General features: G+C 48.3%; 2 protein-coding genes across 2 annotated transcripts; one reads left to right on the top strand and one right to left on the bottom strand.

The window, feature by feature from the left end:
• The first annotated feature begins 7,384 nt into the window (after positions 1-7,384).
• Positions 7,385-11,262, top strand: ap5b1 (adaptor related protein complex 5 subunit beta 1). Its single transcript, XM_080000720.1, has 3 exons — positions 7,385-7,554; positions 7,905-8,702; positions 9,155-11,262. Exons 1-3 carry the CDS (start codon positions 7,414-7,416, stop codon positions 11,111-11,113), a joined length of 2,898 nt encoding a protein of 965 aa, XP_079856846.1. The 5' UTR covers positions 7,385-7,413; the 3' UTR covers positions 11,114-11,262.
• A 60-nt stretch (positions 11,263-11,322) lies between these two features.
• On the bottom strand, positions 11,323-15,314 carry cUnh1orf50 (chromosome Un C1orf50 homolog). The gene is made up of 5 exons (XM_080000731.1): positions 15,184-15,314; positions 14,261-14,376; positions 14,048-14,134; positions 12,522-12,653; positions 11,323-12,019 (listed from the first exon to the last, which is right to left on the bottom strand). Exons 1-5 carry the CDS (start codon positions 15,230-15,232, stop codon positions 11,828-11,830), a joined length of 576 nt encoding a protein of 191 aa, XP_079856857.1. The 5' UTR covers positions 15,233-15,314; the 3' UTR covers positions 11,323-11,827.
• Between the last annotated feature and the right edge of the window lie 406 nt (positions 15,315-15,720).

Here is a 15,720-nt window from a genome sequence, read left to right as displayed (position 1 = left end):
CCCAAGCAAGACTATTTTTGTAGTGCAGTTATTTTATGCTCTAGGGAGTGCACCACAAACATCCACGAAATAGCTTTTTTATTTCTTTATCCTCACCCAAAATCCAGCACTCTGATTTAATTTATCCCTTTCCAACAATGACAAGTAGGTTGATAAGGCATCTGATACACCATTCTATGGGGGGGAAAAATGTATATTCCAGTACGCTATGGAAAATATATTTTCCACCAAATAGTAAAATCCAGATACCCAATAAAGTTTCAACTAAAACTAACCCATGACTGCAGTCTCTCCATTGAAAAGTGAAATTACCTCCACAACCGCCTCACCGACTTGGTGGTCTGAGGTGCTGAGATGTTGTAAGTGACTTTTTGTTGTTGAGTGCCAACAGGGAAGTTTGCTATTGTGTTTGGCCACAGAGGATGCAACCCAAGAAGAGATTATTTCAGGAGCCGCATTAAACATGGCGCTATAAATACATCACACAATATTAATAGAGAGAAACAGCCTACGTTTGAACATGGCCGACCGCAGCTCGTACTAAAATACTAAAGCCGGGCCGCCACATATAAATTTGAATATTCGACCAACCTAACACACGGTCCCCAAAGTTTATTTGATTCTTGGTTTTGCACTTTAAATTCCCTTCAATTTCTACATCTTGACTTTGAGCCTTGTTGTGTTTGTTTCAGGCCGTGTAAGCTATAAATGGAGGACACAGTAGTCTGTCCCCCTTATAGGTTATCGTGTAATATTATTATTAATATTGGGCATGCCTTCCATGGTTTCGGCCCATCGAATAATTCATGAAGCACGAGGACTGTGCCTCTCACATTCTGGTCCCGGCACATCTGACCTTCAGTGCAAGGGGAGAGGTTGGTGCCTGGAATGAGAGCAGGGTGACGGTGCAGCCCGGGGCGCGGGTAGGGGGGGCGGTTGGGGGGGGGGGGGGCACCAGGGTTTCTCAGAATAGACAAAGCCAGAGTCCAGCATTCCGGATGGAGAGAATGACTGTTTGGGAACTGTCTGTTGTCGAAGGAGCAGAGCAAAGTACGGCGTCCGGTTGGCGCGTCCAACATGGAAGAGTGGCCGTGCTAATTTTGAGATGGTCATTTCGTTGACGCAGCACAAGATGGCTACCGTGGTAGCTTTCGTAGCTTCGAGGCAAATTTTTATGACCTCAGTGTCTAGGCAGGCGTTGGATTTTCTGAAGACCGGGGCTGCAACAGCGTCGGCCATCTTTGTTGACGCCGCTATCTGTTGTCGTGACGGGGCGGAGAGGTGTTGCCGCAATGGCTGAGGCGTTTCTCGGGCATCAGTCAGATAGAGAGGGCCCGAGTTATTCTGGGACAAGGGGCTCTTCAGCGCGGCAGAGGCTGCTTTATGTACTATGTCACTTGCTGTACTGTTAAAAAAGCTGGCATGCTGATAACACATGAGGAGGAGATGAATCCCAAAGTCCCCAGAGCCGCTTTCTTTAAATAAGTCCGCACACACACTCGTGCGCTCACACACACACACACACACGCACGCGCACGCGCACGCACGCACACACACACACACACACACACACACACACACACACACAAGCGTGCATATAGCCCTCATGGCCGTATGTGCTGTTAGCGCGGTCCCACAGCACATCTCTCCGCACTGCTATACCGCCACCCTGCCCGACAGCTGAGTGCCTGGAGTGGCGGCTCTGCTTACGTCCCCCGTGTTCTCCCTCAAAATCATTTACAGCCTCGACTGGGCCGGCCCGGCCCATTCCTGAGTGCTCATGTTTTGATTACTGCCCACACCATGTGTGATGTACCTTCCCGTATGCTGTGGCCAGAATCAGACGTTTTTCAAGCGGGTAGTGCGGTTCCCCTCATCTGTAGACACGTAGGTGATGTGGGAGCGAAGAGCTGGCGTGAAGTGGGAGAGGGTCGCAGTTGTTTTAGATCATCATGCTCCGAATGCCAGCAGGCTTAGATCGAGAGATGGGGAGAGATTGGGATTTATGGAGGGCTGCTTTCACATTCTATCTATCTATCTATCTATCTATCCATCTATCTATCTATCTATCTATCTATCTATCTATCCAGCTTTTTCTTTGTTACTCTTGTACTACACCGTCTTACCACCTTACAATTGAAAGCGACCCAAATCCGGTTTTAGGGGCATTGAAGCAGCCTTTCATTTTGGAGCGGAGCATTCATCACCGGTGAATACCTCTGTAAGTGTCTCCACGCCTCCCCACAATACCTTGCAGCAACTGGGCAGGCTCAGGTCTTAGCCCCCCTCCAATTCATCAGAGTGGAGACAGGCAGGCGCGTGGCACCGACGCAGCCCAAAACCCCAGTCGCTCCCTGGCAAGATCCACCTCACCACACCCCGCTTTAACCCGGCTCTATTGCAGGCACGAGCAACGGCGACACCATCGAGTTAATCAGTCGTTTAGCAACTTCATTGGGGAGAAATACCTTGGCTATTATGCGCTGGCTCCAGACAATGACCCATCTCTCATTGTACTAAGTCCTGGGTCTGGATCCATGGGCCCGGCCGGTCGCAGCAGCCCTGCCCCTGAGTAATGCGCGGCAGCCCTCAGCTGTCTTTCTATTCCTGGAGCGTGGAGACATACCTCTGCCCTGCCGGCCCTTCAGAGACAATGGGCATGCTGCCTTATCCAAACACAGGCCCGCAGACAATCTGACGCACTCCAGGATCCCACCGAGAGCCCCGCTCCGGCCCCCTCCTCCTCCATTAAGCACTGCCTCAGAGACAGAGGGTCAACAAGGCAGCGCAAACACTGACATAGATCACTGGAGGAGCTGCTGGTCCTATTCCAGACATCTTATTCCAGGCGGATGGATGAATGGAGCCGCGCAAGGAGAGCTCACCTTTTGCCTGCCGTGTTTATAGATAGATAGATGGTGTGTTTTTGCACGTGTCATTGGTGTATTTGTGTATGTGTGTGGGGGGGGGGGGGGGGGGGCGGTGGGGAGAGCAATAGCCACAGCTGGATGACATAGTAAAAATGCTCCGCCATGTGTGTAAGAGCTTGTGTCATTATATAGCTTTGCTTAAAAAATAAGCAGTCTTAAACAGCTTTAGTTTCTCCGTTGGACCCAAAAGAGACTTAGGGGGGGAAAAGCCTCAAAGCCCTATCTATCTATTTGCAGAGACAATCATTTTGCGAGCTGCAGCATCTGACTGCCATGGCAGACATATCTCCACCTAATTTACTGTCAATCCCAGCAGGACCTTTAAAATAGTGTCTACGGATGCAGGTGTCTACAAGAGGCCGGGGAGGATAATTGCTGTTTGGATAGGGCTGCTGTCGCAATGAGAGGCATTCCACGGGGCACTGGCATGCGAGATGTGCTGCACCGAGGCTCCTTCACAGTTTACACAGGCCTCATATAAAGTGCACACTTCTTCATACTCTTGTGCATATGCAGACATTGACACATACACAAGATGTAGAGAGACACATATACAAATATGCGTATAAGCCCAGTTGTGCACACGCACGTACACACACACACACACACACACACACACACACACACACATGCCAGCATCACTACCACTGCGATCACACCACACACCATACTGCCTCAACCACATAAGAGAACGGCACCTGTCTCCCATAGCAACTGTTCAAACACACACAGACACCGAAAGTGGCCAACTGGCAATGCATGCGTTAAAGTGGCAACAATGAGTTTAAGAGCCGACGCTGCAAGAGAAGATCGAGCAAAATCAGTTGGTGTCATGCTCAATGCTGTTGGTGTTTGTATTGAAGGTTTATTTCAGTACTTCTGTGTCTCAAGTGGACGGCGCATTCATTTGGCAGACAACATGCACAAGTACAATTATAATACAAAAATTCAACATTTGGCCGACATCCCTGCACCAATGTCTAGCTTGATGTCTCGATCTTTAATGTCCTTATTGTAAGTCACTTTGGACAAAAGCATCCGCCTAATTACGTATAAAGTATAATGTAAAACTATGTGTTTTGTTTTGTTTCATATATAGATCACCTGGCAATACAACTAATGAGTTACGGCGAGCCACACTGTATTAAGATGCCTTTAATTTCCGATCGTGCTCGCAAATAACTACTTACTTATTGGACTGTAATGGAGAATGTTCTGTCGGGCCAGCTCCATCGTCACATAGTGACTGCTGGGCGGAGGAGGCACGGCCACAGAAATGGGAGATACTGAAGGTCCCTCAATGTAAATGAACACAGCGTGCTCAACGTCATACCTAATGTGTGCTCAAACTCAGTCAAACCAGAATACACGATATTGAGCCAAGGGAGTATTGAGTGAAGGACGGGAGTATTCATGTATCAACAAAAAAAATCATTATTTGATAGACTTTGATAACTCACTTAAGTATATTCAGACTTTTGACTTCTACTCCACCACATTTCAATGAAAATATCTATACTTTTTCAAAATCAAAAGAAAGAGCAAGAGGAACCGATCCACAGAACCAGTCAGATTGCTTAGTCCCTCAGACTTTTGGTCAATTCCTTTTTGCCTCTCTGGCAAATGGTTGGCCTCTTTGTCCAACGCGGCCCAAAAGAAGGGCACTTGTATATGATTATTATACTTTAACTTCTAATACTTTAAGTACTTATATTTCATTAGTTACATAAAAATGTCAATGTGGTGCTGTACTTTCACTTTGGGCAATTTTGTGTCACTTCTACTTCTATTTCCACCACTGTGAAGAAAAAATGCATTTACGCGTTCTGTCCAGCAGAGGACAGCAACCTTCTCCGTTGGCCTGTGAGAGGTCCCCGGACTGCCATTCTGCAACCAGACTGAGCCGTGCGGTTCTCAGGATGCTGAGTGCTCTGAAGTTGGAGTAGGAAGCAGGTGAAAACAGTCCTGAGGGAGACCCCCACTCCACCACCAGCACCACCAGCACCACCAGCACCACCAGCACCTCCCCAACCCCTGGGAGGTAACAGATAGATCAGCCTGGCATCCTAAGAAACGCCAGGACAGCTGCCACCGGCGTGTGTGTGTGTGCATGTGTGCGCGTGTGTGCGTGTGTGTGTGTGTGTGTGTGTCTCAATTCTCCCCCTCACACTGCATATAGTGTGTCGCTAAGGTGTGTTCGCAATCTGTTGTCGTCTCCTAAATGACAGTGTTAGGATAGTGTGAACAGCAGTGGAAGAGGCACCGGGAGGGCCCTATGACCGAACTGTAGGTGGAAAAAACATTCAAATCATCGAGCAAAGACAAATGGAACGAGTGTGTGAGGAAGCCAAATGAAATGGTCTGGAAGTGTGTTCCAACCCAGTGTGACTGTTACACATATCATTAAAAAAGTCATTGGGAGTTTTGCCCCAGACATATTACGATGCTGCCCCCTCCTGCCACTTCTCCTGAAACCTCCCCAACCCGAGTTCTCTCATTTTGTAGTGACCATCCCTCTCGTTGATGTTAATGTCTCCGGTTGAGTCATAGATCTTGGGTTAGTGCAGCTTTAGTTATATGATATTATGATATTTTAGGGTATGTCTTTGCCGCGCTGTATACCGTACCTTTGGAGATGTAAATGCTACTAGACACGCACGCACAGAGGAAATTAATAGCAATTTCAGAATTGATCAAAAATATGTTTTACAAAAGAACCAAAGCAACACTTTTCAAAGCAAGCAACTTGAGGAGTGTGTTCTTAGCATCTATGTCCTTATGAAAGTTAAACTTACAGTGCGTTATGTTTAAAGCTAAGCTTATCTGGTACAATCTCAAGCTTGACTGATGAATGAGGTCTGTCCTTGGCCCACTCTCCACGTTCATACTATTTCAGCTAATCACTGATGTCCAGTTCAATGCGTGACACATAAACTCCTGTCCAAACTGACTCTGACGGGCTGCTAACCATCAGGCAGCAGCATACTAGAGAAGATGGTGGAGGATACTGCAGATGCTTCGATTTTGCACCAAGACGTTTTATGGTATATTCAGCTACACTGGGGCTTGTTGCTCACCGTGACCTACCAGTCACACTAAGTCCCAGGGACAGAGTTCCAGGGCACTGAGCAGCTGCCTTTCACATAAACCTGTTCACCGGGGCTCCCTGAGAGCCCCTGTGGGGGCTCAAGTTGGTGAACAGGTTAATATGGGAGGATGGATAGATGAAGGGAAGACAGGTCACACCATGGCCATATCTATCTATCTATCTATCTATCTATCTATCTATCTATCTATCTATCTATCTATCTATCTATCTATCTATCTATCTATCTATCTATCTATCTATCTATCTATCTATCTATCTATCTATCTATCTATCCGTCTATCTATCTATCTATCTATCTGTCTATCTATCTATCTATCTATCTATCTGTTTATCTATCTTGCCCCTCAGAGGACCTTGACACGGACATACAGTACCTGCCTTTTCAGGCCGTGGGCTTGAGAGGACAGGTGGAGGTGGCACTAGAGACAAACTGGCCTTTGCTCTTTAAATGTAGCGCAAGTGACTGTGGCCACGGCTGTATGCATATCCACGGCCTTCACCTTGACATAAACTGTGTAAATGCCTCTGGAAGTAAGTGAAGTACTTTTAAGACCTTAAACTTAAGTAAAAAAATACAAATACCCTGATGCAAAATTTCTCAAATAGAAGTGAAAGAACCACATTGCCAGCGTCATCTAAATCTAAAGGGCTTGATACAAATGTTTTTTATTTATTCATTTTTATTAGTATTAATAAAAAAAATACTGGTCATAGCCATAGCCTGACGTAAGAGAGCCTATAATAAGGCACATTACATCATCATTTCTGATAGGATTCAGTCCCCCGATTTTTCCTCTCGATTTGTAAACATAAATCCTGATATTAAAAAAAAAACAACCAAAAAAACAAACAAAAAAAAAACCTCAAGTAACGTGAGTGTGTTAGAGATGTAGCTGAGCCCAAACTATTGACATTTGCCCGGAAACGTCGTGGGGGGGGGGGGGGGGGGGGAGTCGAAAGTCTCCGAAACGGAACGAACTCGTAACGAGCGTAACGTCAAGCGCAAGCGCGTCCGTGAGGAACTCTCCACCCCCCGCGGGCGAGCAGGGCGCCGGCCGCCGCGCCGCACCGCACCGCACCGCACCGCACCGCGCCGCACCGCACCGCGCCGGCGGGTGGCGCTAGAGGTGGCGTCACCCGGACACGACGACGCCGCCTCACGTCACGTGAATACCGGCCACGTGACACAACACGGACGCGGGTGAGCGCTTCCCTTCGGCGTCGCTAGAAATGTCCCCATTTCTCGCCGCAAACATGTCCGAGCTGCATCGCCGCGCGTTACGTTTCGGGTATTTCACATCGGGGCTTTCGATTTGAATCGAGTTCGACTGCAACTTTACACCGAGCGCGTGTTCTAGGAGGAGGTTTCCCCGGATGATGGCGGGGAACTGGGCCGAGAGGACCGCCTCGTTTTCCCGCAGTCCGACTCGGTTCCTCTGCTGCACCGCCCCGGAGGTGTTCCTGGCGGAGCTGCTCCGTGAGCTCCGAGATGACAGGGCCCCCTACAGCGTCAAGGTACTGCAGCACGACGAGAGGGTGACTCCTAGAACCGTCCACCTGAGACACAGAAGCACTGAAATAAACCTTCAATACAAACACCAACAGCATTGAGCATGACACCAACTGATTTTGCTCGATCTTCTCCTTCAGCGTCGGCTCTTAAACTCATTGTTGCCACTTTAACGCATGCATTGCCAGTTGGCCACTTTCGGTGTCTCTGTGTGTTTGAACAGTTGCTATGGGAGACAGGTGCCGTTCTCTTATGTGGTTGAGGCAGTGTGCCGTGATCGCAGTGGTAGTGATGCTGGCGTGTGTGTGTGCGCGCGTTAATAATTATTGAATCTCATTTCTACCCCCAAATCCAGGCCCTGCTGTTGTCCCCGTTATGTGAGCACCCAACGCTGCTGTGTCCTTCCACCAGTTCGGGTGAAGACACCGCCCTAGAGCTCATGTCTGTGTTTGCTCAATGCCCGGCCAAGAACCTGGAGTTCAGATCTCTCCTCCTCCTGTCGCTGACCTCTGTGCTCCTCTGCTCCTCCTGCGTGGCCGCACGCTCCCGTGCCTCTCGAGACTTTCTGGACCTCCTCCTCCAGGTAGCCCAAGACGTGGGAGACTTTCAAGTTGAGTCAAGTTTGGTGCGTTCCTTACGAGCGACGGCCTGTGACTGTCTCCGGGAGCTGGAAGCCTGCTGCCCGGGGATTCTCTCCCAGCACCTGGAGCTTCTGAGCGGACTGAGGCAGCAGGAGAGCTCCAGGCTCCACCAGGCTTACACTGGACTGCACATTCTGGCTCTGAGAAATGTTGTATTTCTGCTTGCTGAGCAAACGGGGTGCGGTGCAGAAGAACTGAAAGCTCTCCTGGGCGGCAATATGGTCGTGGCGTGGGAAGCGCAGCCGGACTCTGCCTCAATAAAAAGCAAAGACTCAGCCCTGCCATCTCCACTCATCCTGGTACCGATGGGCACGGTGCCTACTCTTCAGACTGGACCGGAATGTAAGGAGCTGCGCTCCATTCTCTCCTCCCTCCTGGAAGAGTCCTACCTGCTCACGCCTCTGTCCCAAGCCGCACTGCTTCATGGACTGATTGAGGTGGTCGCCATGGTACCCAGCATCTCGCCGGCGATTTTCAGAGCGCAACTGCTTCGACTACTAGGCACAAGCAAGGTGGTTTGGTAAAATATTATGAACTCTTAGATGAATGGTTATGTCAACAGCCCTTGATTGTGTTATTGTGCTATTGTTAATTGAACCTAAAAAAGGAGACTCCCATACAAATCCCATTTGCATTGTATAACAATCTGTCAATGCCTTCCATCAGTCAAACACTGGATTGTTTTTTGAAGGCCTCTTTTTATATTCCCCTTGGACTTTCTGGGTTTTTGGCAGTCCTTTTTTGGTTGCTGCAGCAGAACTTATAAGTGTATCCTATTGTTACAACTCTCAGAGATTTGTAATAAGAAAACCACGTCACATTTCCCCCTTTGTACTATAAAGACACTCCAAAGGATCCCTCTCATTTTATGGGCATTTTTTGGGGCCTTTTAGGGTCAACTCCATTACTAGTAGCACTTAAACACAGGGCTAAACACAAATAATCTCTATTTTCTAATTCCCAGGTATGCCTCTTCCACACCACCCTGCTGATGAAGGCAGCCTTCACCGACAGCCTGTTCAGTGCGGAGGACGAGGCCTTTATATTGAAGAGGCTGGTTGGTCTGTCCCAGCACCCGCTGCTTGGTCCACAAGAGAAGCTTTTCTACATGGACTATCTGCTGCACTTCCCTGAGAACAGACCAATTGGCGGCGGCGATGGCGACGAGACCCTGCCCGTACTGCTGACCCCCAGGCTTGCCGTGTCCCTAGTGCCCACAGTGTTCAACGACAGCGGCAACATGCTCGCCCGCTTCAACCTGGTGTCGCTCGTCTACCTGGAGGAGGGAGAGGAAGGTGAGGCAGAGGGGGCCGGCGGGCTGGCCTACCTGTACGACCACCTCAAGCTCTTGCTTAACATCATAGAGCACAGGGGCAGTCGGGAAAGGGTGGTGACCTTCTTCAGAGCCGCCTTCCTCTTCTTGTTACACTTCTGCCACGTGGAGCACTATGCCAGTGACCTGAGGACCAGGCTGTGTGAGCTCTATCGCAGTCAAACCTGGTTGGCCCCTCACATGATAAACCTGGCAAACCAGATCCAAGACACACTCAGGGAGTGTGGCTGGGCGGTGGCACTGCTGGGAGCCCTGCAAAGTGTCATCACAGAGCCCCTCGCGGCCCAGGTCACCCCCACCGACCTCTGCTGGCACCTTAAAGTCCTGGCTCGGGTGGCAGATGAAGGGGAGATCGGCCAGAGTAGCACCCTGGGCTTCCTGCTCCACGTCATCACGTCCTCATCCTCCCTACTGTGCGTGAGCGGTGACTGGCGCCTGGGAAACAACCTGCTGGAGGTGTGTCGGCGGCTGCTGTTGCATCCCAGCCTGGATGCCATCCTCATCCCGCTGGCTGACATCCTACAGCACCTGGCCTGCCACTACGGGGACACGGACATCCAAGACCATGCCCGTCTATACTATACACTGCTCACCACTCTGTCCCGGGAGAAGCTGGGAGGCGTGCTGGCCCACGGCATGGCCGAGGGAGGGCGGAAGGACAAGAATCACTCACTGTCCTCCATCATGGCTGAGAGCGAAGAACTGACTAATGCTCTAACCATCCGCCAGACGGAGAGGTCGATCTTCCAGTTAGTCGAGGCAGACAATTGTAAAGCACAGCGCGGGTCAGACAGCACGCAAAACACTGACATACACCCAAACCTTAACCTGTCAGACGACAGCCAGTGTCAAGAAATAGATGTGTTGGAGGCCTACAGAGCCCAGTTCGACAGCCCTGGCTTTGCCTCCGAAGTCACTCTCCTGTACAAGCTGATTCACATGGAGGCCTGCGATCCCCGCTTTGATCGGATCTTCAGTGTCCGCCTGCATTTTGAACTGATGGATGCCCACTACGAGGAACTGGGCGACATTAGCGTTCCGTGTTTATTCAGAGACAGAGCGCCGCCAGCGGTGAGGCTGACACTGACACCCAGGGAGCCCTACCCGACCACGCTGCATGCCAGCGCCATCTTTACAACCCAGGACGGACTCTCGTGGCACACAACCCTGCCCGATGTCGACGTGGCATTTCAACAGGTGTTTAAACCCCTTGTCGCACCTTCAACCTGGGAGCAGGACAGCAAGCTGAGGGCATTTGAGGCATTGTGGGGTGAATTTGCCTCTGGAAAGCGTGGGGAGACGGACTTGTCAGATTGCGCCATCAGCCTTTTCTGTAGCGAGCTGGGGGAGAGGGAGTTAAGCCTCTTGGTGGAGAAGCACTTTTCGTCATATTTAATAACAAATCCAGTCAACACAGAGGAGTACAAGGTCCTGTTGTTCCTTCCACCGCAGTCTCATGTGTTGCTGAAGATCAGATCGGAGGAAGACGCCGTGCAGTTCAACATTGCCACAGACAACTGGAAGCTTCTGCCTTACATTAACTCTTTCCTGCTAACAATAACCCTGCAGAAAGACAATGTATGCACTTAACTAAGATGTAACTATGTATTATGGATGCCTGAAATTTGTTTTTTAATCACATCAGATTTTTAACAATCAATTTCTTGTCTTACCTTAGCAAAATAACATTTAATTTAAATGAATACTATACTGAAAAAAAAGTTTCTTGCACAAAGAAAAGTGACAAATGTAATGCTTTGTAATTTATTTTTCAAATAAAGTCAAAACACTTTGTTTCTATATTACGAGGTTCAGGCACTTTATTAGTTACAAACCATTTGACAGAACAGTAGCAGCAGCACAGCCCTCTGCACGACAAAGAGCTTTAGGAACATTCACACTTGATGCATTGAGACTGGATTGGTTGACAACACTGGATAGACACTGGATGTTGAGGGTGTGCAGCCTGCAATAGACTTGTGTTCTGGTCCGGTTCAGGGCGTCTCCCTGCCTTAATAAGTGGAGACAGGCTCTAGCCCCCCCCGGATTAAGTAGGTAATTAAAATGGGTGGTTTGGTTTGAATATTAACAAACTTCCATAATTAATGAATATCCGACTTAATATGTCTATCATAGTCAACCTCAATTGTCAAGCAAAAACATCCACAAGACCTTGGAGAACAGTGGCTTCCACTTAAGTATGGAATTTTCACAGTTAAAATGGATAGACCTTTAGTGTCCATTAAGAGTAATGTCCTTTGCACAGCATTCTTAAAAAAAAAAAAAAAAATCAATTCCTGTCAATCATTCTAATTTAGTGATGCCCTCAAAGATTGGCTCTGTGCATGGGGGGAGAGCAGTTTTCTGGCTGAGAAGTTTCTCCATGATGGCAATCTCTGCGTCTCTCTTCTCCACCTCGTCTATGGGAGTCCAGGACATGTCATATTGGAGCTTATATCCACCGATATAAGTATGAGGGCAGCTGGCGCCCCATTCCTGAAAGAAAGAAGAGTGACAAGGGGTATTGTCAAAGAGCTGGCATTAGGTTTGGAAGGTTAGCTGAGACACCTGGAAAATAGGTCTTTTTACTACAAAAAGCCAAAGCTAGCTATTTCAATAGTTCTGTATTACATATGTGTAGTACAACAGTGAATCCTCTCAGACTTCCTCTGTATTCAAGGTAAAGTTTATATTTTAGACAATTACACCCACCGCCTTGTTTTTCATCTTAGTTCCCAGTTTATTGGAGATCTTGACCCCACACAACTCCTTTCTCATTTTGTGCATGTGCTGTGTGTGCTTGGAGCTGTTTATGATTATCCAGTGGTCTATTCTGCTATCTGCATGGGGCTCAGAGTTAAGTAATACAAACGGTTACACAGATAATGGTACAACAGGTTCTTCCATCCAAACAGGAAGGTGAAACCTGAAGGAAAACAAATTCCTCTTGTATAGAGTGTAGCGACGTCTGTTTAGCAGTGTGAAGTACGGTACAGACCTTAGGGGAGATGATGGAGAAGTATTTCTGTCCAGACGGTCGCTCGTAAAGGTAGTAAATGTTCCCTGGCTTTTTCAGAATGTTGCAGGCAGCATGGTGGAGGTCAGAGTCCTTTTTCGCGTCTTCCAAAACCTAACAATGCAAATTGGAAAATGAATAAAAGACGTACAAAATTCGATTTTTACACATAAAAGCGGGGAGGTCTATGGCACAGTGGGGACGTTCATGGTGCTTAGTGCTGTGGCCGTTGGGGGTCCGAGCCCCATGGGGGTGTTACGGGGTGCCGGGTGGTCCGGCCCGCTCTTGTCCCTTGTTGCCTGGGTACCTGTTCTCTGGAGCTCCCCGTGTGCGGGCCACCCGTCGCTGGGGGGGCTGGGCTGTGGGTGGGGGAGCTGTCTGCCACCCTCTATTCTGTGGGCCGCATGCGCGAAGGCCAGGGTCTGGTCAGGGGCCTGATGGGGGCGTGGAGCTGCCCGGCATGAAGGGCCGCTCTGCGCCACTGCCCAGCCTGCTCTACGCCTGCGGTGATCTGGTTGTGCTTCGCCTATCTCTCCCAGTGCCAAAACTCATACTCACTACATACACCACATAATAGGCCTAGGGTGTGGGGGATGGGTGGGGTTGCGAGCTATGTGGTGGGTGGCTGCGACGGGCAAGATCAGATCCGGTTGCCCTGCGCTGAACACACTTGGCAACGTGGATGGGCGCTTGGGGCTCGCGGCTGGATGGGGCATCTGGTCGGTTGCAGTTTGGGCGGGTTGTAGGCCGGTCGGCGCACTACCTGGCTCCAGGTGCGGCTGCGTCTGTGTCTTGTACGTGCACGTAGGGGTAGGTTGTTTGTGTGAGCCTCAGGGGTGCAGGGTCTCCTCGTGCGCTCCAGGACTGGGTTAAGCTCCTTGGGGCTGGGCATGAGTGTTGCACCTCTGCCTTCCTGCTTCTCTTGGGGCTGGGGGGGTCTTCTGTGACTGCATGTCTGTACAGCTACGGGCCTCAGGGGTAGCTTTGGGGGCCTTTTCCGCTGCTTGGAGGCACTACGATATAATACCGACCTTATACTCCAGAACCAATTGGGACAAGTCTCGTACACTCACCGGTGGACACCACACACTCACACTCACTCACACACACTCACACACACTCACACACACTCACACACACTCACACACACAATAGTCTGTGCTGTATGCCCAGCATGCTGACAGCACAGGTTAAAAAATGTTCAATATAAAATACAAAAAAGAAAGATGTGCTAAATTTGGTGGGCCGGTTAGTCAGAAGCTTGTTAATAGTAGGAAGTAAATATTTTTTTCTAGTGTTTTATAAATGATCACCCACTCAAACAATTTCAAAACGTTAAACGTTGAATCTTATTTGCTACATCAACTCAAGATATTGTAAAACTCTGGTTGAGAACATATTTTGAAATTTAAGTAAGCAACCATTCTCTTAATAGAGGAGATATCAGGAGTAGAGCGGAATTTCCCTTTAAAAGTACAGTATAGTAATGTTTTGGTTAATCGGCTTACCTTTCTGGCCTGCTCCTGGAGGTACCGGATCTGGTCAGCGATGACTGTGAGCTTGCTGCAAGCGTTGGCTTTCATAAAGTCGTCTCCCTTAAAACCAGTGGAAAGAGATGAATTATAGATTATGCCCGATAAGTACATTTTCTGTAGTGTCCTTCAAGTTACACAGGATAATTGATATAAATATTTATCTATCTATCATCTCTTAAGTCAAACCTTCTGCACTTGCGTTGCCAGGGCTATCAAGTCCATGGGGTCTCCCACTCTGTTGGTCTGGTAGGGGCTGACGAGCTCCAGCCCACTGGGAGCGCTGCTGTTTTCCACCAGAGTCACTGATGAACACGCATAACGACAGTCAAATACCAGCCCATGTCACAAATCTGACTATGAACACAACATTTGTTTGTACATTATGAGCACATTTCAAAGTGCTTTACGCAAGACTAAATCTACAACAATGACCATACGTTTGAAACACAGTCACAAAGAAAAAACAACTACAAGTCTGACTGTCTGTACTGTTGAAGCCATCGGTTGTTACGCCTAAATCAATGATTGAACAAAATCTACACGACTCTCCACCAAACAAAACACAGGTTAATTTCAATATACTGGGGTTGGACAGAAGGGGGGAGTACGTTCATGTCAAATACTGCCACGGAGCTCTTGAGCAGAACAATGTGAAGCAGGGTACACGCGCAGCAAATGTGGACAAATGAGACGATTTACAAGTTGACAGAACTGGTGGAGAAAGGCCTTGGGTCGTCACAGTACACGGAAGGACATATTCATACCGCACAAACGCGCATACATTGAATGACTGATTCTTAAAAAGTGACAGCTATGAAGGTGGCTGGCGACAGAGCATTGAACGCATGGCTTAGATCAGTGGTTCTCACATTTTTTTTTGAGCTGAGTACCCCCTTCCCAGGAAAGAAAAGAAAAAATACATAAATGTTGTACTGTATGTGCATCGTATGTTTATTTAGTATATATTTTTTTTTAATTTCCACATTTTTTTTTTAATTATTTCGAAGTACCCCCTGCAGTAGCCCAGAGTACCCCTAGAGGTACGAGTACCCCCCATTAGAGAAACACTGTCTACAAAACAAAAAAAAACGAACCAAACGTCTTGTTACCCGTGGTAGTTATGTCAGGCTGACTCGGAAGGCTAACAGTTCTGTCCATTTTCTCTTTCTGATAAACGTCGGTACAATATGACGAACGCCTTCTACGTTCGCCGGGGATCCACAGCGCCCGTCTGCCCAGCGGCGTCGTGAGAAGTGAGCGTCACACCGGGGAAGTCAACGTTGACCGTCGGGTCCTAAACCATCAACAACGACCTACCTGCAATTGTAGACCTTTCTACGCCTGTACAAAATAATACAAAATAATCGAATGTCGGGATTTACGTGTCTTGGCTAACGCCTATACAATGAAAAATCCTATATATTTTTTTTTTGTTTTGTGGATTGTTGTGATTGAAATACTGTCATACAGATGTTTGTTTTCTGTTGTTTTTATTGTCTGGCTTCTTCACGGGCTACTATCAAAGCCGGTCGGACGGTATAGCAAGTATTAAAAACTGCAGGTTTTTTTTTCATTAATTAATATAGTTGCAACGGATACCACCAACAGCGAATCGCTCCTGCAAAAATGTTATTGAACCTTTGAGC

This window comes from Zeus faber (genome assembly GCF_960531495.2).
Source record: "Zeus faber genome assembly, chromosome: 5".
Taxonomy (NCBI): domain Eukaryota; kingdom Metazoa; phylum Chordata; class Actinopteri; order Zeiformes; family Zeidae; genus Zeus; species Zeus faber.
This window is presented reverse-complemented; position numbering and strand designations above follow the sequence as displayed.

Bases quoted from the DNA above. Each gene is read 5' to 3' on its own strand.
- ap5b1 (XM_080000720.1), top strand. From the start codon at position 7,414: ATGATGGCGGGGAACTGGGCCGAGAGGACCGCCTCGTTTTCCCGCAGT. The intron at 7,555-7,904 runs GTACTGCAGCAC...CCCCAAATCCAG, and splicing joins GGGCCCCCTACAGCGTCAAG to GCCCTGCTGTTGTCCCCGTT. The intron at 8,703-9,154 runs GTGGTTTGGTAA...TCTAATTCCCAG, and splicing joins GACTACTAGGCACAAGCAAG to GTATGCCTCTTCCACACCAC.
- cUnh1orf50 (XM_080000731.1), bottom strand. From the start codon at position 15,232: ATGGACAGAACTGTTAGCCTTCCGAGTCAGCCTGACATAACTACCACG. The intron at 14,135-14,260 runs GTTTGACTTAAG...ACTGGTTTTAAG, and splicing joins TGGCAACGCAAGTGCAGAAG to GGAGACGACTTTATGAAAGC. The intron at 12,654-14,047 runs GTAAGCCGATTA...TTGCATTGTTAG, and splicing joins TCCAGGAGCAGGCCAGAAAG to GTTTTGGAAGACGCGAAAAA.